Here is a 24,921-nt window from a genome sequence, read left to right as displayed (position 1 = left end):
TATAATGTGCTTTTTCCAACTGAACAATTTACTTTACCCAAACATATCAAATGAAGAAATTCCATGTCTGCTTTTTGCCTTTGGTTTCCACTGTGGTTTTTATTGTATATTTGGGTACTCAAGTAATCTTACCATTAACTGAACTTGAAAACATTTGTTCAATCTGCTTCATTAAATGTTAATGGACCATTTCAAAATCAAAAGTGTAAAATCAAAAGAACTTCACCCCACTATAACTTTTAAAAATCAAACTAACAAAAAGGATTAAGCAACCTAATGGCAAGTTTAGAGGAAGGTATACTGCACCTCAACTTATGAGATGTATTTATTGGCATGTTTTGTGGCCCTCTCCAACAGAAGATTTTGCTGTTTCACTTTTTATTTGCATTTTCCAGCCTTTGAAGCAGACCTATGTGTACATGCATAAATATTATCATCTTCCACACTTGGTTGGAATTTAATGTATGATAAACTTTGTAAGATGTGTTAATCTATTAACATAATAATATATGTTCTTGTCTTGTTCTAAATTTTTTTTTATTGTAGCACTATACTGCTTTGTAAACTAAATTTCATGCCTTTGCCTGATACTTAGCATTTTAATGCAAATGAAATCAACATAAATTTCTGTAATGGTAAGAATTTGTAATTATTTTTTAATAATTGGTTGTGAATTTCCAACTAGATAGTACTAATAATAATTAAGTTTAAGATGAGAAAACAGGAAATTAGGAAATTGCTGACAATATTAATGATGAAGCATGTATACTGTGGTAGTGAAAACATCATGATTGTGGATAAACATAGATTAGATGATATCTAATAGATTGGATGGCTGAAGAGTATTATCAGTTTTGATAGAGTATGAATAAAATACAGCAAAGGTTTTTTCCACTTTTGTTTTGCCTAATGCACACTTTTCCTGTCATTTAAAGGGCAGGAAGTCACAAAATGGCCATTACAGAAATAGGAAAGCCCCAGACTTGAGATTTTTAAATTTTCATCTCTGAAGAAAATTAATGTACTCTTGTTTGACATGCTGTCACAGTGTAGGTACATTTTTCACCAAAAGTGGAAAATCTCAATGTACTAGTACATAAAATGTACACAGAAATTATTCCATGACAACCTATATATACAATATTCAATATACTCTATACTCCATTCGAGCTAATATATAACTGTTACCCATAAGCAACACCTAAGGTATTCCACAATATCCAAAATTCACCCAGCTGTCTGCAACATTCACATTTATAGAGTGGTCCACAATATTTTCAATTCCTAATACATACACATACTCCATTAAATTTATGTACAGAGTACTTCAAAACACCCAATATATACAATGCCACACAAAATGAAATGAGATAAAAATCATCACAAGGGAATAGATTTTTGCTGCTGTAAATCAGCAAATTAATGGCAAATTAGTTACCAGTTTATTTACAACAAACAATCTGCTAGAGGAACTCAGCAGGTTGAGCAGTATCTGTGGGAGGAAAGGAGTCCTGATGCAGTGTTTCGGCCTGAAACGTCGACAGTGCCTTTCCTCCCCCAGATGCTGCTCGACCCCTTGAACTCCTCCAGCAGATTGTTGCTCCAGATTCAAGCATCTGCAGTCTCTTGTGTCTCTATTAATTTATTTACCTCTTTTCCAAATGATTTAGTGATTGATTTGGTTTTGGCACAATTCTAATATTATTCAAGGATTGGTTTTGTTCAAGGTTGGGTTGAGCAACGGTCTTTTTGAGGTTTGAATTTGCTGGCTGCATTTAGTAAGGGGTGAGTTTCAGGGCTGCACTTAATAAGGGGTGAGTTTCAGGGCTGCACTTGTTGAGGACTGGACTTCAGGGGTGGGTTTATTGGGGACTGGATTTGAGGGCTGGCTTATTGATCCTAGCCATGAAAAAGTGAGACTCAGGAATGAACTATATTTAATTAATTCCTATTTTTCATTGACAACATCATGAAAGTTTTATCAGTGATGCCGTCATTAACACAGCTTTATGTGGACACACGTATGTTAAGAAAATCTTTAAGAATGTCTTTGTTTTCCCCCCTCAAAATGAATAAAAATACATTTTCTGATAATGAACATATATGCTTTCCACACAATAAATGTACGTTTCTCTTTTTTCCCCCAAAAAAGTTTACTGTGAATTTTACATTTTTTCCGTAGTGGCCGACCGCGCACATGTTTTTGTTTTGAATGTTCCCCATGATATTTACCTCAAGAACCGCGCGGCAATGAAATAAAAGGAGGGCCCGAGCGAACGCGCGCGGAACCACTTTATCAATGGTTCCGTTGAGGGCCATGGTTCCCGCCCCCCGGCTGTCAATAAGCGCATCGATCCACCGCCTCCTCCGGCCCATCAAGTGTTGTACCACCCTCCCATGCCATAGTCATCAATCAAAGGCTGCGTGCCGCCCCTTCCTCTGTCAATCAGGCGGGGTGCTCAGCTTTGCTGCGGTTGTTAGAAAGCGAGGGTATCGGATTCGAGTGGAACCGCCGATATCTGGAGCTGGGTGGTGGTGTTCTTGCAGCCGTGGCGCAGGTATCTCTGCACTTTTTCGCTTCAATTTATGTCATAAACGGCCTCCAGGAATTTAAAATTGACTTTTCTGTTTACGTCATTAATTCTAATGGCAATTGAAATTTGGGGATGGAAAATGATTTCCTGGCATTCTTTCTTTAGGGCTGTGACTGCGCCTCACGCAGGGTGGTTGAATGTAATAATGGCGGACTCGGGCAAAACTGAGGGAACAAAAAAAATCCGCGAGGTGTGCTCCGGTCGAATCGAAAGGGGGGAGTGATCAGTTTTACCGTGTTATTTTTAAATAATTGTGGGATGCATTTCTGCAAAGGTTTTCGTGCAACAAATGGCTCGTCTCTGGGAGTAATTGCATGAAATACAAACGATAAGTAAACGTGTGATATTTTTGCATGGGTTTGGATAGTTTTTTGTTTGGTTGGAGATCTGTTTTTATATCTGGGAGCTGCATTAAAATAAAAACCCAACCTGCTGGATGGTCAAGGACATTCAGTCTGTGTATCTATCTCTTTGAGTTTAATTCTTCTGTTCATGGCCATTGCATTGAAAATATATTTTTTTCTTTTCATGCATCAGAGAGCTAGGGAGGCTTTATTTTTGGGGGGGAATGGATATGAGGAGGTGGTGGCGGTTGGAGACGTCTCGCCCAGTGAGCCGGTGGATTGCAGGGGAGGGGGTGGAATCGGTGAGAGAGGGTGAACTCGTGCTCGGGGGGGGGGGGGGTTGGGGGGGTGGGTGGAGGGAGGGAATGTTTGGACGATCCGTTCCAGCTTGGGAATCTGGACCGGGATCGTGGAACAGCCCCGCGCGCTTTTCCCGGAGCGTCTTGTGAGCACTGGTGGCGGCTGCTGCATTCCAGCCAGCACCGCCAATCACCGAGGGTCTCTGCTCCGAGCGTGGGGGCGCCTGCTAGTTAGTGCTGTTTCGCTCCCTGCAGCAAAAACAACGGAGGGAGGCCGTGCATGGAACTGCACAGCCCAGGAGCAAATGCTGCAGGGAATGCATTGCTGAGCAGAGAGAAAATGCTTGCTTATATCCCGTTTCTGGACGCCCTAGCTTGGGCACGAACGTTTGGTTGCATATTGCTTTACAGGCGCTATCTTACCGCTAATTTTTTATGTTGAGCTCACGGGATGTGTGTAGGGTTGGGGGAGTGGTGGAATAGTTGAAGAGAAAAAAGCATTGCAGCCAAGCCCAGAAAGCATTTGCAAGCGGGCGGGTAGGCGAGGGTCAATCAATTGTATTTAGGAGCTTTATTTACTATGTATTTTAAGAGGAAATAATGGGCACCAGCGATACTGTGGATTGTGCAGGCTGAGATCAGTATAAATTGGGGTACAGTTTCATTGCCTCCGATTCTCTGAATTTCTTTACTGCATTGCACAAGCCACATATTACCATCACTTATTAACTAAAGCAAACGGTACAGCTTGCCATGATGGAAAATGTGGAAAAAAAACTACAGATGCTGAAAATGTGAAACAACAACAACAGAAAAGGGTTGTAAATGCTCACAGGTCGAGCAGCATTCGTGAGTGAAACCAGTAATGTTTCGCGTCAATAACTTCATGCTTTTACTCTGTCAGGGTGCAGTGTATATTTTGTTTTTTTTCCCCTTCAGCCCCCCATTAATTTTTCACCCCGAAAGGCTGGAAAATGCTCTTTATTTAGGATACTTTAAATCTACAAATACTCCATCTTATCTTGAATTATTGGAACTGTTAACGGGGAACAAATGCAGTGGAGTAAAAATACTCACAGCTCAGGCAGTATGTGATGACAAACGGTTAATAATTTGTGTTGATGTTGACTGAGTATTTATACTTTTTTTCAGCTTGAGCATTTTGCTTTTGTATTATGGTGTGCTGTAGCTTTAGAAGGAAGGCAGGTGTATAAGGAAGTTGATTTTTTTAAATTTTAGAACCTGTTGAGGATATTTGTCAGTTGTTTACATCATCATTGGTGCTGAACCTTGATGTGGTTTATGAAGCATTTATTTGTTTGTGGAGACTACAGATATTCTCATATGTATAAACAACACGAGTGGAAATCTTGTCCAAATGCCAATTATTATTTGATACATCCTAAATACTTTGAGAACTGTTCTTACACTAGTTTTTAAAATTTAGTTCATTACTACTGAGGTATCTTGCATGACCAGAGTAATCAAGTGGGTTTTTATTATTCATTTGAAATATGATGATACTGGGAGTCATTTTAGTCACTCTCAATAAACATGAAGCATTTTCAAAAACACAACTTGATTCAGCTGCAGCCCTGGAAAAGTACCTTGATTGAACAAATGTGATAATTTTTACTGGCCATTCTATTGTCAGTCACAGGTTTCATATACCTTCTCATTCAGGGAATGCAGATGAACAGATATGTAAGTGGCTGGTTTAAGCATTCACTGCCAGATCATTTTGGACTACAAAGCTCCCTTTTGGACCTGCTCTTGTGTTACAGAACTGCTTGGTATTCCAAGATGACCCTGGAGCATAGAGACCTTCAGCTTATTTTCTTAACTGCCAGCAGTCTGATCAAACCCCTCTGCATGATCTTCACCCTTGCTTCCAGCAGTGTGATAGGTTTATTGACGAAATGGATTTTCATTTTGACAACTGTTGCTGCTGCCTTCTCCCCACCTACCCCTCAGCCCTTGCTCAGCTTGCGTGTTTCTCGTTTCTGCCCTCAATTTATGAGACCCAACTCCTGCTCCTCATCCATATTCCCATTAAGTTGTTGACTACCCAGCCTCCCTCCCTGACTCTCATTGGCTGGCAACCTTAAATGTTTTCCTCGTAACTACTTAATGCCTCTTCAAAATTGCATCATTAACTACTCAACCAGCCTGTCTTTGCAAACTGCTTCCCCATCTCCTACCTCTCCCTTGTTCCCTCCCAAATCCATGTTCATCTTTCCTGGAACTCTTTGAGTGAATCCCCACAACCAGGTTTCACTTTCTTCCAGGATACTGAAATGTCTCTCCAAAATCAGGAATGACATCTTTGTAATCTCAATCCTTGTCCTTTCTGATGTTTCTTTTTATAGCCTTTTAACATAGTTCTTGGACAAACCTTCATCAAGCAATTGGATGAGATTGAACTTACTCAGTTGTGTTCTTATCTATCCAATCAGAGAATAATATCCAAAAGTTCTTGGGTCTTTGTCACAAACTATCTTCTCTTCACTCCCCCCCCCCCCCCCCCCCCCACTATCTTCCACCACCAATCCCTGGCTCTATCATCTTCCCCAGGTATATACCCCAAACTGAATAAGATTAGCATATTTGACTCGGACCATGTAACTTTGACTGGCCAGTTCAACTTCTGTGGCTCTTTTGAGCCTAGCTGTCCCTCAGTACGTGTGTTGTTGAAACCCTGAACCATGCTTGTTTCCTCTGGACTTGACGTTTGCAAAGCACTCCCAATTTAGTCTCCCTTGTTCTATTGTCTGTAAACTTGAGGTCATCCAATACTCTGCTGCCTGTATCATCCCTGTACAAGCTGACCTAGATTGCCTCCCACTTAAGGGATGCATCATTTTTATTTTAAGCTCTATATCCATCCTAGATGTATCTTCTGCTTTAATTTTGGCACTTAATCATCCCTGAACCCAATTGCTCCATCAGTGATGACTCTATTTTCAGCTGCCAAATCCTCTGCCTCGAAGTGTCTTGGACCAGAGCATTCAGCTGTTTACACATGAAGTGATTTGAGAGCAACCAGATGATATTGGTGTGTTGAGGCTATCTGAAGGATGTTACGTAATTTATTGAAAAATAGTATAAGTTTGTATGGGTGGAAGCAGTTAGTTATAGTGTCTTCATTGCCAAGAATTGATCTGCTGGATCAAAATACATCTTCCCCAATGTAGTATGACATGAAATAGTCATTGAGTACATTCCATGTTTGTGTTTTAAAAAAAAACATTTATGCAATAAATTGAAATGGGTTTGGAAGTTGGGGGCATTTGGTTCCTGTTCTGTGATGATAAATACCTTTCAGAATGGATTTTATTATCTGATGCTGGGGTCAAGCTACTAAATGGCACAGATTTGTCTGAGAGCAGTGAGCTGCCTGTGCTTCTAGCTCTTATACACACTATTTCTGGACTACTTGTGCAGTTCTTTATTCATAATGCACAGTGCAGATATGTAGATATAATGCATTTATCATTTTTTTAATGTCCATCACTTCAACTGCTGATAAAATGGCTGGTATATTTGCCTGATGTACCAGGGAAAGACTTGCATTTTGTATCTCGTCCTCTGCTGGCATGGGTTATGGATGGATTATTCAGAAGAATCATGGAAGCATACAGCACAGAAATAGCCCCTTTTGGCCCACCTTGTCTATGCCATCCTTGATGCCTTTCTGTGCTGATTCCATTAGCCTGCATTGGGCCTGTATCCCTCTACTGTCTTTCCTATTTGAGTCCCTGTAAATGCCTTTTTTAATGTTGTAATTGTATTTCCCTCCTCTGGCAGCTTGTTCCAGATATTCACCACCCTCTGTGTGGGGGGAGGGAACATACTCTTCAGGTCTCCTTCAAATTACTCCCATCTTAAACCTGAACCATCTAGTTTTAGACTCCCCTACCCTGGGAAAAAGATTCTGACTCTCTATCCTATCTTTGCCCCTCATACTTTTATAAATATGAGGGCACTCCTCAACCTATGTTCCAATGAGAATGAACCCAGCCTATTCAATCTCTCCTTATAACTATAGCCCTCTATTCCAGGCAACATCCTGGTGAATCTCTGCTTTACCCTTTCTATTGTTACCACATCCTTCCTGTCGTATGGTAATCAAAACTGTACACGATACTCTTAAGTGCAGTCTAACTAATGTTTTGTACACCTGCAACGTGACTTCACAACTCTTGTACTCAGTGTGTCTGCCTGTGATGGCAAGCATATCAAATGCCTTCTTCACCGCCCTGTCAATCTGTGTTACCACTTTCAGGGAACTGTGGACTTGGCCCCAAGCTGTCTCTTTACATCAACATTACTAAGGTCCTTGCCGTTTGTATGTGCTGACAGAATTTGACCTCCCAGTGTGCATAATCTCAAACTTGTCTGGATTAAATTTCATCTGTCATTGCACTGCCCAACTTTCCAGCTGATCTCTGTCCCACTGTATCTTTAGACAACCTTCTTCACTCCCTATGACTCCACCAATTTTCATGTGTCGCCTGCAAACTCTTTAATTGTACTTTCTACATTCTCATTCAAGTCATTTATATGTGATAGCAACAAAGGTCCCAGCACTGATTCCTGTGGTACCACTTGCCACTGATTTCCAGTCAGAAAAACACCCATCTACCACTATCCTTTGCCTCTTATCACCCAGCCAATTTTGGGTCCAGTTTGCTAACATGCTTCAGATCCCTTGTATCTTAATTTTCTGGAACAGCCTACCACACAGGACTGTGTCAAAAGCCTTAAAGTCCATGTAAACAATGTCTGCTGCTCTGCCTTTATCAATTTTCTTAGTTAAAGCCTTTAAAAAGAAAACTCAGTCAGATTTGTGAGACGTGATATTCCCTGCACAAAGCCATGCTGACTCCTAATTAGTCCCTGCTTTTCCAAGTGAATATGAATCCTGTCCTTCAGCATTTATTGTTTAGGACCTTAACTCAAGGACCAACTATCCTTTTCCATGACAACTATGGAACTCTCCAAACTATGGTCACTGTTCTCACAGGGTTCCTCCAGACGCTTCAATTACTTGCCTGTCCTTGTTCCCTAAGATAAGGTCAAGTGCAGCTCTCTGCATACTGCTTCAGAAAACCAGTTTGAATGCATTTGATGAATTCCTTCCCATGTAAGCACCTTACATTAAGGCAATCCCAGTCAATATTGGGAAATTTAAAATCCCCTACTACAGCTGTATTGCTTTGACACCCTTCTGTGATCTGCTGACTATTGCAAGGCCTATACTATAATCCCATCGAAGTGACCACCCTTTTCTTAAGTTCTACCCATGGAGCCTCCAGGATATCCTCCTGTAGTACTGCTGTAATGCTCTCCCTGAGCAGAAATGCAAAACGCCTTCCTCTTTGCAACCCCCTCTGTCATGCTTGAAACCTCCAGCCCAGAACATCGAGCTTTCAGTCCTCCCCTTCTCTCAATCACATTTCTGTGATTGCAACAATATCATAATCCCATCTGTTAGTCCACTCTCTCAGCTCATCCGCCTTACCTGTGAGGCCAATGAGAATTCACTGCATTTTCTTGAAATAGTGAAGAAATCTTGATGACCAGTTGCAATAGATTGATAGGATCTTATTCTAATACCTCTTAAAGAATAAAAACATCAAAACTACAACTTTTTTTTGTGGTTCTGGCGTGTCAACTTGGGATATACACTGGCACCTAAAATAGTTGAGGCAAGGAGATGCAGAAACTTGGGGGGAGAGAAAATTAATTGTGAAGTGGTCAAAAGTTTAATATTTGTGAATTAATTTCTATATAATTTGTCAGAAGTACAGATTAAGGGTTCTAGTGGATTGGCTGGGAAGGATGTTGATAATTCAGGTATTGGTTTATTATTGTCACTTGTACCAAGGTACATTGAAAATCTTCTGTTGTATACCATTCATACAGATCAGTTCATTACACAGTGCAGATACATTGAGTTAGTACAGAATGCATTGAGGTAGTACAGATAAAAACAAGAGTACAGAGTAAAGTGTCACAGCTACAGGGAAGTACATTGCAGGTAGACAATAAGGTGCGAGGTCACAACAAGGTAGATTGTGAGGTCAAGAGTCCATCTCATCGTATAAAGGAACTGTTCAATAGTCTTATCACAGTGGGACAGAAGCTGTCCTTGAGCCTGGTGGTATGTGCCCTCAGGCTCCTGTATCTTCTTCCTGGTGGGTGGGGTCTTTAATTATGCTGGCTACTTCATCAAGGCAGCGAGAGGTATAGACAGTCCATGGAGGGGAGGCTGGTTTCTACGACGTGCTGGGCTGTGTCCACAACTCTCTGCAGTTTCTTGTGGTCCTGGGCAGAGCAGTTGCCATACCAAGCCATGATGCATCTGGATAGGATGCTTTCTATGGTGCATCAATAAGTTGGTGAGTGTCAAAGGGGACGTGCCAAATTTCTTTAGCCTCCTGAGGAAGTAGACGTGCTGGTGAGCTTTCTTGGTCGTGGTGTCTACGTGGTTGGACCAAGACAGGCTGTTGGTGATGTTCATTCCTAGAAACTTGAAGCTGTCAAACCTCTTGACCTCGGCACCATTGATGTAGACAAGTGCATGTACACTACCCCCTTTCCTGAAGTCAATGACCAGCTCTTTCGTTTTGCTGACATTGAGGGAAAGGTTGTTGTTATGACACCATGTCACTAAGCTCTATCTCCTTCCTCTACTCTGACTCAGTTATTTGAGATACTGCTTACAACAGTGGTATCATCGGTAGATGAGGTGAATGCCTCTGAATGTAGAATTTCTATCTTGTGTAAGATTGTCTGAGCCTTAGCTTTTGTCTTAAGTTAGCAAGAGCCTGTAAAACATTTTAGAAAGTATTTAAGGGGACTAGTATAGGAAATAGTTTGTACTTGTGCAGTGGGATGCACTTAAGATACTTGTTGCATTGATTAAAGGGATATTTCCATATGGTTGTATCATGGCTGCTGCTGATTACATCGACATGAGTTATGTTCTTCAGCTAGGCATTATTTGCAGGTCAAAATGTTGCTGTATTTTGAAATTCTGACATTGGCAGCAGACCAGTACTTTGTGTATGTATCTGGGTGTCAAGCCAGCTTGTGGTGCTTGAGTTTAGAGTCGTTGTCCATGTGCAATGTGCTGTAGATTCATGGAGTTACATTCATAGAATTCTACAGCAAGGAAACAGGCCCTTTGGCCCAACTTATCCATGCTGATCAAGATGCCTATCTACACTAATCCCATTTACATGCATTTGGCCCAAATCTCTCATAACCTTTCCCATCTATGTACCTATTCAGATGTCTTTTAAACATTGGAATTGTATCTGCCTCTACTACCTCTTTTGGCAGCTTATTCCATAATACCCACCACCCTCTGGAAAAACTTGCCCTTTTCACAGTTCATCCTGAGCAGCTGCATAATAGAGGAGTCTCTCTGATTTATGGGTTGTTCCCAGGTACACACACACAGATGGATATCAGGTGTTACTGGAAGATCTTCAGTCCCGTGAATGACTAACACTGGTCTGCCCCAAACCTGTTGGTCTACCAGCACAGCGAGATATCCATAAGGGAATGCTGCTGACTGGCACATTTCAGACTGCTGGAGTACATGCTGAGAAACGCACTGAAGCTTGGTGCAGCCAGTGCAAAGGCTTTCTGGGGAAGAACTACAGTCTAGGTTCCTTCCGCTACTCAATGCTGAGGGGTTGAGTCTGGCAAACATGAGAGGCAATGGTGCTATGCATGAAAAACAGATGTACTAACACTTGTGTATGGACACAGCAATATTGAATGTATTGACCAAATGATGCTCAGAATGTAATGAGTTTTACATTGTGTTCTTCTCTTGTGTATTTTTTATTATTATGAATAAAGTTTACTTCTTGGAAAAAAAACATTTGTTTACATTTAGCCCATATTCCTCTAAACCTTTCCTATTCATGTACTTGTCCAAATATTTTTTAAATGTTGTAACTGTACCTGCCTCTACTGTCTCTTTTGGCAGCTCATTCCTTATACCCACCACCCTCGGTGTAGGGAAAACCTGTCCCTCAGATCCCCTTTAAATCTTTCTCCTCTGACTAAACCTATGCCCTCTAGTTTTAGACTCCACAACCCTGGGGGATGAGACCAATTGATCCTAATTGAGTGTATTTTTGCTTTTGGTTATGCTTTGATGTATGCATGTAGGTTTTGGTCCTGGCAAAAAGGTTATACCATATAAAGTTTTTATTTTTGTCCTGTTATTTATGGACTTATCCAGTCATTCTGTGAGGTACAAATAACCAGATTACTCATATAATACTGTAGGTGAGAAATGCCAAGAGGAATGTTTTTTGCTGCTAAATAAAACCAGTCTAACTCGCTAAAGTTAAATGTCAACTTGCTGATACCCTTCACTTATGTGAAAGGCGGCTGCTAAATCCTGATCTGCAGTTTTCTCAACCTCCTCCCCGGAAACGTTGCCAGTTCTCAGTAAATTTGGCCTGACATGGTATTGACCCTTGGGGCATTTTGCATGGAGGTATAGGAGTCTATGTATTTACCAAGCAAACTATAAAGTTGCTTGGCACAAACTTGTTTTTTTGTCTGTATATCTCACTGAAGCATGTTTATATTTCTGTACCATAAGCTTCTGCTTAAAGCTTTGGTTTAACTAGATCTCATTGTGTTGCATATAGGCATAAGTTGCCCTATTTCTCTGCCAAAGCAACCCACCATACCATGCTTGTATTATCTGCTTTCTCCTTGCCATAATAATCCTTAAATGATTTCCATCCTGTCCCCTCCTCCAGAATATACAGTACATGAATGTCAAGAATGTGTTCATTGCTAAGAGAGAGATCGCTATTCTGACCTCTCTGCAGCTTCCTCTTTGTTTTCTGCCCCTATCCCCAATTAAGTTTCTTCTGTCATAGTCCTAAAATGATTCTCTTCTAAATCACTGAGTACATTTACGTCAAGAAGCCTTCCTTCTTAATCTCATTTCTACTGAATTGCCAAAGAGCTAAGTATTTTGGTTGCCATGCTAACTGTTGATTCCATATTTACAACATCAGAGTGGGGACCAGAAAAGGATAGGACCTTTTGGAGCTTTGAGTTTGTTCTGTCATTCAATATGATTATGGTTGATCTGCCATATCAATGCCAGAATCTAGCTCTTCCCACATCACCTGATGGCTTTTGTGTCTTAAATATATTCATTGACTTTGCCTCCACTCCTGTGCTAGAGAACTCCACAAGTTTACACCCTCTGAGTGAAGAAATTTCTCATCTCAGTCGTTTTCCTTACCCTTATCCTGATACCATGACCCCTTATTCTTGACCCTCTCTGCAATCCAGACAAGGGAATCATCCACCCTGCCTAGCCTTATTTTGTATATTCCCCTAATGCGATTCTCCACACCACAATTGAATACAGGCCTATTTGACCCTATCCCTCTTCGCATATCATATGATCAAGTGATTTCTCCTCCTTGTAGATAAGATATCTTTATTAGTCACGTGTACATCGAAACACAGTGAAATGCGTCTTTTGCTGAGTGTTCTGGAGGCAGCCCGCAAGTGTAGCCACGCTTCCGGCGCCAACATAGCATGCCCACAACTTCCTAACCTGTACGTCTTTGGAATGTGGGAAGAAACTGGAGCACCTGGAGGAAACCCACACAGACGTGGGGAGAATGTACAAACTCCTTACAGATAGTGGCCGGAATTGAACACAGGTCACTGGCGCTGTAATAGCATTGCACTAACCGCTACTGATGCTCTTCCATTTTAGGATCCACCTTTCACCTACAAGCTGCTACCTCTTTGCCACTTTCTCCTTCCTATTTCAATATCTCGAACAGGTCCCAGATCTATGCCCATCTTTCCCACGACTCTGAAAACGGCTCATGTCCCTTGTGCAATGTCATTATGAGACAATCAAAGAACATTTAGTAATGTTCTTTGATTGTCTTGTAATGCATTATCCTTGCTCCATCTGTCTGCAATGTTGACGTTACAGGTGCGCAATCTTCTCAAGGACAATTTATGGATGGACAATAAATGCTGGCCTTCCCAAGAAGTAAAATTCTGAAAAGTGAATAAAACTTCATCCAACTTGTGAGAGTAATGTTGTTTGGTTGCACTGTGGAAAATCCAGTCACATCCAGAGCATCCCCAGAAGTATCTGCCTTTCCTACTTCTCCAGTGTTGTTGAGGTGCTGGCATTTTTTTCTTCCTCAACTTGCTGCTGCCCTTGGTTATGTAATGAACCTGAGCAACTTTTTGCACATGCACTTAACTTTGCACTTGTCTACGAGCCCTTCAGCTTGTCCTGTGGTCAGACGACTTATGGATGAGGTGCACTTTTCTCCCATTTAAAATGGTTTAAATTTAAATCACTGCTAGATTCTAATTAACTTATTATGAACTCTGTCCCCCATCTGGACCACACTGAGGGCAAACCATACTTGTGACTTCAATAACACAAAATAAACACTCAGCAGGTTGAGCATCAACTGTGGAAGGAGAAACACAATTTGAGTTTCAGGTTGAAGACCCTTCGTCAGAACTGAGAAAGAGAGAAAATGTTATTTCAGATTTCTAGCATCTGCAGTTTAAAGTTTTTCTTAAAATTTACTTACGAATTTGGTGTCCGATTCATTCCTAAACTGTGATTTTGAGCCCACATCCTCTCATATAGATTGACCACTTCCATCTTTGATTTTCCATCTTCCTTTTAAAAGAACCTCAATTGACTTTTGCCATTGGTGTTCTGCCTGTCACATCTACTATGCTTTGTGTAAAATAAGCTGAGCTACACTCTCCATTCTTTGCTGTGCTTGTTGCCTTATGTTCCCATTGCTTCATTTAACATTCTTGACCTCATGATTAAATAATTTTAAGACCTTCTCTTTCTGTAACCTCTAATAATCACTTAAATCTCCAATAAACTTTTATTTTTGGCCTCCTTACCATATCCAGTACTGATGACCATGTTTTTTATGTGGCAATAAACCTGCTGGAGGAACTCAGTGGGTCAAGTAGCCTCTGGGAAGGGGGTGGGAGTGATGGAATTGTCAATGTTTCGGATCAAAACCCTGCATTAGGGCTGCATCCTTTCCTTCCACACGTGCTGCTCGACCTGCTGAATTCCTCCAGCAGACTGTTTGTTGCTCCAGATTCCAGCATCTGCGTTCTCTTGTGTCTCATGCCTTTAATGTACTTTGGCTACATGCTCTTGAATTCTCTACCTAAACCCCACTTACGTTTCTAACTCTTCAACCAAGATATATAACTTGCAGTTTTTGATGTCAAGTCGAAATAGACACATTTACTTCATTTCTATATGCCTCTGAATGTTCTTCAATATTGTAGATGGTTTTGTATAAATGTAACTTGTTACTGTAGATTGTATGCTAAATTGATTTTTTTTAAACCAAATTGAGCCAGTTGCAGCAATATGAAAGCCTTCAGACTCTTGATATGTAAAGGAATACTGTAATGGTACAATACAGAATTCAGCCTATAGATATTTTGTGACCTGTTTTTTTTTGTGGGGAGAGAAGGAACATTAACTTTGCCCTGAAATATATTTTAAACTAATAACTAGTGAGCAGTGTCAGCCTTTTTTGCCTATGCCTAAATATAGTAGTGGCAGTGGACTGCTGGCCGGAGCCACTGAAGTCCTTCTCATATTCCCATAGTTTTGTTGGGTACAGAGTTCTAGGATTTAATCTTCCAACAACCGTAATTAATTATCTTCCTCTATATGAGTCATGATCCCATCCATTGCTATGTTTTTTTTCTCTCTTGATGCCTATTGAATTCAATTTTAAAAGTGTTCTTTGATGTCACACTTCTTCAATCAAATACTGCCTTGATGTAACAATGACAGATACTCTGCCTCTTCACTTCAGCTCTTTGGTCCCTGTCCAGACAGGCTGTTAAGAAGTTAGGAGTGGAGTAGTCTTGGCAAAATCCAGACTGGTATCAGTTAGTGAGTTATTGCTGAATAATTGCTACCTGATTTCACTGTTCATGATTGAAAGTAGATTGTTTGGGTAGTAATTAGCTGGATTGGATTATTTTTGAGCTTTTTTTGTGCACAGGACACACCTGGGCAACTTTCCAGATTTGTTTGATAAATGCCAGTATTGTAACTATACTGGGACACCTAGCTAAGGGTGCAGCTAGTTCTAAAGGGCATGTTTTCAGTACTTCAGCAGGAATATTATCATACCTCAATTGCCTTTGCTGTATTCAGCATTTTCAGTCTTGAAATATGGAATGAATTGAATTACCTGAAAACTAAGCTAAGTTTGATCTTTGGCACTTCTAGCTAAATGTGGTTTCAAATTCTTCAGCTTTTTCTTTAAGTATTATTTTTCATGATATATCCTGCTTTTTAGTTCAAGGGATTTTAAACTGCAGGAGCTATGATAATTAATGGTTTTGGTCCCATTCAATTAATCACTATTAAAAGAAAATAAATATATATAAGGAATTTATCTGAGTTTTTTTTTTGCTTGTGCACTTGTTAATTTTTGAACATTTAAAATGTGAATAGTGTGTAGAGTTCAAATAGCCCTTCCCCTGGGTTCCTTCAAAGGTCTGCTATTTACAGATTTGCTGCTATATGGATATTTTCAGAAGGAAAGCTCTGTGGATTTAATTGTTGACTTGTTAGACCTGTTTCCATTATTTTGCTCTTAACTGCTTTGTATTGGTTTTTGGAGAGTGACAGTGAATTGACATCTTAGTGCTACTTTCTCCTGTTGAGTGCCAGCTGGAACTGCTCTCTAGAGGATGCAGTTGGGTATATGAAGTTGTATTTTATGCATAATAACAGTTCTTCAATTAATTTAGAAGCTTTTATACCATTGATGTCAAAAAACATGGCTTTTCATTTAGAATGAACTGGAAATGGGAGCTCAAGATCCATGCAATGGTGGGTGATTGGTGATGGAACAAGATTGGTGTTATTTGTATCGCCAAGAGAAACAAGCAGTTAGATTATTGGTTATTTGCCATCTTCTCTTCATTGTGATGTCTTTCACTAGTCTGGCAAATGGTAAACTTTGCAATATATGTTTTAGATTTCTAATAGAAATGTACTGGTGCTTTTAACATAATAAAGAATTGCATGGAGATCAGGGAACAGTACTGCAATGAGCACCAAGGAAGTGAGGAATGATGCCTAGGGAAGAAATTAAAAATGAGTTTTAATTTTTTTTTGGTCACAATGCATTTCAGTATAAGGAAAAGTAAAGGAAAAATTCTGAGCTTGATGGCTTTTATAAATTTTAACACGTACATGAATATTTTATGACAAAGTATTTATAATGCAGAACAATTAAGTCAACATTTTCATAACAAATAATGCTATTCCCATTACTTTATCATGTCATCAGTTATCATTTATGTACAACCTCAAGGAAGTAGTTGGTGGTTTTAACCTAGATTCCAACTGTCGTGTGTAATGACTGAGAGAGCCCTAAACTGTGGCCTTGCCTTGAGCTCATGCAGTGATTGTCCTGGGCCTTGGAGTGTGTCAGTTTGAGAATGTGAGTAGTTCAAAGGTTTTCACGAGGATATAGACAACTCGAGTAAGTGGGTGAAAACATGGCAGATACAATATAACATGGTGGAAATGGTGCATGAAACAGAAAAGCAGAATAATTTTTAAAGTGTGATTGGGAAATATTAGTGTTCAAAGGCACCCAGGTATGCTTGTACATAAGTCATTGAAAGTTAACGTAGGTGCACCAAATCACTAAGAGGGCAAATGATATGTTGGGCTTCATTATTGACTATTTTTGCGGTGGCACAGTTGCACAGCTAGTAGGACTGCTGCCTCACAACTCCATTGACCCAAGCTCAATCCTGACCTCTGCTGCTGTCAGTGCAGTTTGCATATTCTTCCTATAATGGTGCTGGTTTCTTCCAAGTGCTCAGGTTTCCCTCCATAATCCAAAGATGTGCAAATTGATGGATTAATTGTCCACTGTAAAACTTCCCCTAATGTAGGTGAGTAGTAGAATCAGGTGGGAATATGGGAAGAACAAAATAGGTTTAATTAGGATTAGTGTAAATGGGTGTTTGATGGTCAGCAGAGTCTCAGTGGACCGAAGGGTCTGTTTCCATGCCGTGTTGCTCTGCGACTCTATGATATTTGAAATGCGTCTGCAGCCGCATGACAAGACTCATTTTGACTGCAAGTCATTTGATTATAAAGAGAGCATCATCATTAAAAATTGTATTTTGAGGGCATTAGACTAATCTCTTGGAAAAGGAAAACTATAACTTCATGTCCTGGTCTCTTGATGTGTGCTTTCATAAGAGAGTGATTAAATTATCCTCATTAGCCATGCATTTTAATGCTGGGATTTTTTCAGATTGCTATTAATAATTGCATGGAATTGGATATTGTTTTCTATTTGATACAGACTTTGCTTAAACCAAGTGGGTGCATGCACTTGTGCTTCCTCAGGAATTCTGTAGAGTCTACAAAGTAGAGATAAGATGATTCAGCTCAACCGAATTATTCTCCTATCCTATGCACAGGCTTCCTCCCACCCTTCTATTATTTTAACTCTTTTTAGTTCATAAAATGTGGTCTTAAAAAAAAATTTAATTTTGCTCGTCAGCTTTGTCCAGCTAGAAATGAACATGCAAGTTTGGTTTACATTTGTTACCTACTGATACCATTTTTTTTGTATATTTATAATTGACCTTCACATTTAGATTCTTATTAAACAATGAGGGCTCTCTGTATTTCCTAATAAAACGTACACCACCATTATAGTTGCATATATTGTTTATTTGTTGATTACATATCCATTCTAATGATTTTTCTTGTCATTTGCTGCATTCTCCCGAACAAAATTTCACCCTATTGGACTTCAGTTTTTTAATTCCAAGATGTGAACAGCAGTTTCTATAAAGTGCTATTTCCCAATTTTATCAACCCGACCAGCTACCATTAACATTAGCTGTTTGATTTCTGCTTTGTAGTTAGCTTGTTTTCCATTCTACTGCTTGTATCTACCTGCAAGTGCTATGATCCCTGTCATGTGTCTGCTCTTGCAATACCATGTTGAAGAGCTTGAGAAAATCTGTCCTCCTTGTACAGGTCACCCCTGCCCCAGAAGAGGTTCTGATAATCCAAGAACCTGAAACCCTTCCCCCTGCACCAGCACCTCAGCCACTTGCTTGTCTGTTCTATCATGCTATTCCTGCCCTGACTAGCATGTGGCACCGGAAGTAATCCAGAGTTTACTACGTTGGAGGTCCTGCTCTTTAGCCTCTTTCCTAAATCCCTATACTTACTGCACAGGACCTTTTTCCCCCTTTCTCCCTATGTCATTGGTGCACCACGACCTCTGACTGCTCACCCTCCCCCTTGAGAATATTCTGTAGTTGCTATGACACATCCTTGACCCTGCCACCTGGAGGCAACACACCATCCTGGTGTCTCTTTCGTTGCCACAAAAAAAGTCCCCCTAACTATCAAGTCTCTATCACTATTACTCTGCCTGACTTTACCCTTCCCTGCCGAGCTGCAGAGGCAGCCACAGTGCCACTGACCTGGCTGCTGCTGCTGTGCCCTGAGATGTCATCCCCCTCTTTTCCCCACCCCCTCCTCCGCAGCAGTGTCCAAAGTCCAAACTTGTTGCTGAGGGTTATGGCCACGGGAACCCTGCACTGACTGCTTACTTGGCTTATTTCTCCTGGTGGTCACCCATCTATCTGAAGCCTGTGTCCTGGGTGTGACCACCTCGGTGAAAGTCTCATCTATGAGGTTTTCAGCTTCCCAGGTGGTCCTGAGTACATCCAACTCCAGCTCCATTTCCTTGACCTGGTCGGTCAGGAGCGGCAGCTGGGTGCACTTCCTGCAGATGTAGTCATCGGGGAGACTGAGGTTCCCTGATATCCCACATCTTACAGGAGGAGCATTCCACTGCCATCCTGCCTACACTGAATCAAGGACTAAGGATTTACAGGCAATAAAATAAAGACCTTACCTGTTCTTACCTGGGCCTTCTTACTGAAATCTTTTTTTGAAAGAGCTGCTCGCACTCCCTTCACCAAAGTCACTTGTTCAGCCTCTTCTCGCCAAAACCTTCTCTAACTTAATTCCATGAAATTCCAATTTAAGCAGCAACCATTGTCTTTTATGGGGGCTGTTTTAATTTCCCAAACCTATTTGAAACCTTAAATCATTTTCAGGTCATGCCATCCCTACTTTCACCAAACAGTTTAAATTTGAGGGAATGTAAGCTACCCTGTAAATCATGGTAATCTACACCGTACTGCCTCCAAGGCCATTATGTCTCTTTTCTCTGAGAATCCATGCTCAAAACTCCCTATTCCAGATAGGAAGCCTGAAATAGCAATTGTGAATATTTTCAATTTTCTGAAACATTTGGTGATTATTTTTGTACATGGATACTTTTAATCCTCTTGATCTGTCACAGTTCCCAGTCTTTCAGCATTGAGTGAACATTCTGATTTGTTTTTCTCAGATCTAAAATAAATTTCCTCTTGTTTCCCCGTGTTGAACTTCATCCACAGTGGTTATGCCCAATAACTTGCTACTTCCTCTCCTATTCCTTCGGTACTATACTTTCTGTCATTGATATAATATTCCCTCTTTATTGATAATACTGAAAGCCTGAGGTCTTGGGATGGATTTTTCTGGTGCACCTGATGGCATTCTCTGGTTAGGAGCAAATCCATTAATTCTACTCTCCATCTCACACTTATCAATCTGTGTCACAGGGTATGTCCAAATCCTTGTAATTTAAATTAAATTCTCAAAGTACCTATTTTCAACTGACCAACTTATTACAACAGAGGAGGAAGCTATTGGGTCCATGTTGGCTCCCAGCAGAGTAATTCCATCACTCCCATTCCCCTTCTCCTTATTTCCCTGTATCCTTGCATCTTAGTTTCTATTTCCACATGCCCATCAATTTCTCTTTCATTTTTTGACATTAACCTGGTAACTGGGTAGAACTGCTGCCTCACAGATCCAGACATCTGGGTTCAATCGTAACCTTGGGTGCTATCTATGTGAAGTTTGCATGTTTGCGCTGTGACCACATTCCAAAGACATGCAGATTAACCAGCCGTTCTAAGTTGCCCAGAGCCTGTAGGTGGGTGGGGAGAAAGCAGAGTTGAAGGGAAATGGCACTACTCTGTGACTTGGCATAGACTCCTGTGTTGTATGGAGATATGGAACCTACACTAACGGATAATTTTACAATTGCCAATTAACCTACCAGAAGATCTTTGGGACGTGGGAGGAAACCAGAGCATCGAATGGAAAACAAGCATCAGAGAGAACATGTAAGCTCTATTCAGACTGGAGGTCAGGATTAAACTCTGGTCACTATCAGGTGCATCACCATGCTGTGTTATGTTATGCTGTTCTCACAGGTGATTTGTATGAAGTGAATAGGAAATTAAAGATTTGGTTTTCTCATGCATTCTGTATATCTAATGTGAATTGGGATTTTATTAACCCGTATATTGGATGTAGTATACAAATGTATAAACTAGGAGCAGGAGGTGGTCATCCAGTCCCCAAACCTGCTCTGGCATTTTTAATAAGATCATTGCTGATCTGATTGTAACTTCAATTCCACAGTTCTGTCTATCTGAAGTAACCTTTCACCCCCTTGCTTATCAAATTATCTCTCCACCGCTTCCTAAAAAATATTCAGATGCTCTGCTTTCACAACTGAGGAAGAGTTTCAAAAAGTTAAAACCCTCTTGGGGGGGGGGGGGGGGGGGGATCACCTTCTCTGTTCTAAATGGGCAGCCCTTTATGTTTAAACTTCTCTTGTACATTTCATTTAAATCCCTTCTTGCTCTTTTAAATTGCAGATACAAAGTTAGTTTGCCTGTCCTGTCCTTCAGACTGCCTGCCCATTCCAGGTATCATTCTAGTATACTTCTGAACTTTGATATTCATCCTTAAATAAGGAGACCAACTCTGTAACCAGTACCCCAGATGTGCTCTCACCAATACCCTAGATAACAGAAGCATAACATCCCTACTTTAGTTTTCAGTTTCCCCAGCAAAAAAAAATTTAGCTTTCCTAATTACTTCTAGTATCTGCATACTAGGCTTTTGTGAATCATTCAATAGGAAATCTAGAACCCTGTGTATCTCAGATGTCATCTCTCACCTTTTAGGTAATGTGTTTTTATTTTGGCCAAAGTAAACAATTTCATTTCTTCCTACTTTGTTATCCCTTTGCCTTCTCAATCTATGTACCTTTATGACTGAAAATCAAGAAAAAAATTTGCAGATTCCGGGAGCCTGAAGTAAATACAAAAAAAGTGCTGGAAATGCCCAGCAGATCAGGTAGCCTCTGTGGAGAGAGGAAACACTGAGTTAATATTAAGGATGGATAACTTTGCAGCAGAGCTGGCCAGAGTGAAAAAGTGAATTAGCTGAAGCTGTTGAATTCAGTATCGAGTCTTGAAGCTGCAGTGTGCCCAGACTAAAGATAAGGTGCTGTTTCTCAAGCTAACATTGGGCCTCATTGAAATGGTGCAGGAGGCCACAGACAGGTCAGAGTGGGATGGAGAATTAAAGTGCCAGACAATTGGAACTTCCAGAAATACTTGAATGAGTAAGGCTTCACAGGTATTTTTTCACTTACTGCACAAAATAAAATGATAGCTTAAATTAACAGTTCTTGTTATTTTTTACTTGAGGTGGGTTGGATAGAGATGTTTTGTGTTGTTTATCAGAAGCTGCAAGTCCAAGACATTGGTGTTAGTGGCTTGTACTAAGAACTTGCAGTTTCAATCTGATGAAAGTTTATTCAGAAGTGATTTGTAGTTGAGGTAACTAACAGTTGTGTACTTGCTCATTTGGTATACCACTTAAGATGGTAAGAAGTGCATGGGCTGGGAAAACCCCAGGCCATTGAGTGGCCTGATTTGATTAATTTCTGTCTGAATCATAAAATTGAAGTTAGTGGCCTTGGACTGAGTCCAGAGTTCCTTGCAAGAAAGTTGACAAGCTCAGTGTCAAGTTTGACAATGATGTCCTTTCACAGTTGAACAGTGAAAATCAAGAATCATCACTTGGGTGGAATATTGAGAAGATGTTGAAGTAGTTCCATGGCCTCTAGCCAGCATCATTATTGTTATTTTCAGAGAGAATGGGAGGGATAACTTAATTTAGCTGTATCACCTGGTTTGACAAATTTGCTGCCACTTTTCAATGAGAGTTGTCATCAATTTCCTGTGTGTACAGTGACTGTTTAACTGTCTATTTGTAACTGTCTTTGCAAAGGACTTGTTGTTTAACCAAATATTTCTCTGCATTTCCCCATAGTTTGTGTGCACTATCTAAAAATGGATGCTGGCAATGTTGCAGAATCTACCAACTGTCTTCCTAATGAAAGTGCCCAAAATAACAGCAGTAATCGGTCAACTGTGGATATGGATATTTCATTTGATTCTTCAGAGCCCTGTTCAGAAAGGGCTCAAAATTCCACTATTGATGAAGGGAGTTCCCTTAAGACACCCCCTGTTAATGAGCAAGTCACAGTAAAGCTGAATACGGATGGAGGCAATGAGGTGTGGATTAAACCAAAAAACTTCAGTGAAGGAAATGGTGAAAGAAGAGAATTGGAGGCATTTTATAATGACTCCCCTTCAGGGAAAGGACACACTGGTCCTTCAGTATACAGACTGAATGATCCCTGTAGAGCAGATGAAGAGGGAAGTGCTATGGATTATATGTTACAGTCAGTGGACCCTACATCCCACAAAGGGGCAGCTGATACAAAAGAGATTTCTGAGAATGACCATGCTCTGCTTTCTTCTGAAAATCAACCTGAGCACATGGACACATTGGTAAAGTCAGATGACCCAGAAACAGCCGGGCAAACAGAGAGGCCTGTGAAAGATGCAATGCTTAAAGGCAATGCAGAAATGGAGTCTAATTTGGAAGGGAATGATGAAATGGCTGATGATGGTCAACAGCCACCCTCTGATGATAAAGAGGCCAAATCACTATTGCCTCAGGGTGAAGATGTGGATGAAATGTCTTGCCTCAAGACGGACGAGGAGCCTCGGGCCACAGAAGTAATCCATGAAGAAGCTGATGCACGAGATAATGCACTGGAAGGGAAACAGAAAAATGGAAAAGAAAGTAACACTTGTAAGCCTCGATCTAAAAGATCTTCCAGTGCAGGGTCTTCAACCATGATTGAAGGTGAGCATCTATCTAAACTGGTACTTGTGGCTTCCTGTTCTAGATCAGTGAGTAAAAATATCATGTGATTGTGCCTTTTACCCCCCCCCCCCCCCCACTGCACCACCAACCTCCCCTCCTCCCAACTCCCCTGTACATTCATCTTCTAAACTTTATTTCTGTAATTTTGTGGTTTTAATACTTTTGTAGTTCTCACCCCTATGGTAACTAGTTCTTTGTGAGTTTGTACATCAAGAAGGGCCCTCTTAAAGTTTTCAGTTTAAATAAAAGTTTTTCAGATCTTGGTGTCATTCCCTCACTAAGTTGTCTGATAAGAGGTTGGTAATGCTCTGCACTATCTCTTCCATTGCCTGTAGTATGGAGGTGTTGCACTAAACCAGAAGGGGCTGAGTTTGTACCTCTGTTGGGTTTGTGGTAGACATGGTACCTAACTTGATCTATTAGAATTGTGAATGCTGTCCACAAAAATTGTTAGTCAACCTCTCAATAGCAGTTCTGGTGCAGCCAGAGTCCTGATTCTGATTGAAGACACAAGAGACTTCAGATGGTGGAATATGGAACAAGAAACAATCTGCTGGAGGAACTCAGTGGGTTAAGAAGCATCAGTGTGTGGGAGAAGGAGCTGTCGCTGTTTTGGGTTGAGATCTTGAATCAGAACTAGAGTGGAGAAGGAAGATGGCCAGTATAAAGAAGAGAGGATAATGGTGAGATGGTGGCCAGTAGGTTATAGGGGGAGTGAAGGATGACAGGCAGATGGAGCCAGGTAGGGGAGGGGTGCAGTTTGGAGACTGGCAGGCAGATGATGGGTGGAGACAGACAAAAAAAAGCAGATGGAACCAGGTGGGGGAGGGGAGGATGATGGTGGAAGAGGCTGGAGGGTAACGAGCGGGAAGGCAAAGGCTACCAGTGTTGGAATCTGATAAGGAAAGAAGGTTTCCCACAATGTCCTTGACATTCTCCGCTGCTAGGTTGAGGCCCAAGGCAAACTGGAGGAACAACACTCCCATATTCCGTCTGGGTGGTATGAAGATTGATTTTATCAATTTCAGGTAACCCTTACCTCTTTTTCTCCTCTACCCCCTCCTTTCCAATCCATCTCCAGTCCTCCCATTTTTATCGCTTTCTCATCACCCATTTTGTCCCCCTCTTCTTCCTGGTTCCATTTACCTAGTACCCATTTTATGCACCAGATCCCACCCTTCTCCCATGTGGTTCCTTCTCTTCACCTCTCCCCTCATGATTCCCATTACCACCTTATCAGATTCCAGCACTGGTAGCCTTTTTGTTCCTCCTTTTCAACTTCCTAACTGTCTCCACCATCGCCCTGCCTTCCACCCACCTGGCTCCATCTGCCTTTTCTTTGTCTGCTGCCACCTATCATCCACCTGTCTCTGTCTCCCAACTCCTTCTCCCACTGGCTCCATCTGCCTGTCATCCTTTAACCCTCCTTG

General features: G+C 40.9%; 1 protein-coding gene across 1 annotated transcript in view; it reads left to right on the top strand.

Moving 5' to 3' along the window:
- Nucleotides 1-2,422: 2,422 nt before the first annotated feature.
- LOC127573420 (zinc finger MYM-type protein 3-like) overlaps nucleotides 2,423-24,921 on the top strand; it is a 102,228-nt gene continuing 79,729 nt past the window's right edge. The window contains exons 1-2 of the mRNA XM_052021628.1: nucleotides 2,423-2,558; nucleotides 22,586-23,470. Of these exons, the coding sequence (XP_051877588.1) occupies nucleotides 22,606-23,470 (865 nt within the window). The 5' untranslated portion in view covers nucleotides 2,423-2,558; nucleotides 22,586-22,605. The remainder of the gene's footprint in view (nucleotides 2,559-22,585; nucleotides 23,471-24,921) is intronic.

Source organism: Pristis pectinata, chromosome 8, assembly GCF_009764475.1.
Source record: "Pristis pectinata isolate sPriPec2 chromosome 8, sPriPec2.1.pri, whole genome shotgun sequence".
Taxonomy (NCBI): domain Eukaryota; kingdom Metazoa; phylum Chordata; class Chondrichthyes; order Rhinopristiformes; family Pristidae; genus Pristis; species Pristis pectinata.
Note: the sequence above shows the minus strand (reverse complement) of the source record. Positions and strands in the feature narration are given on the sequence as shown.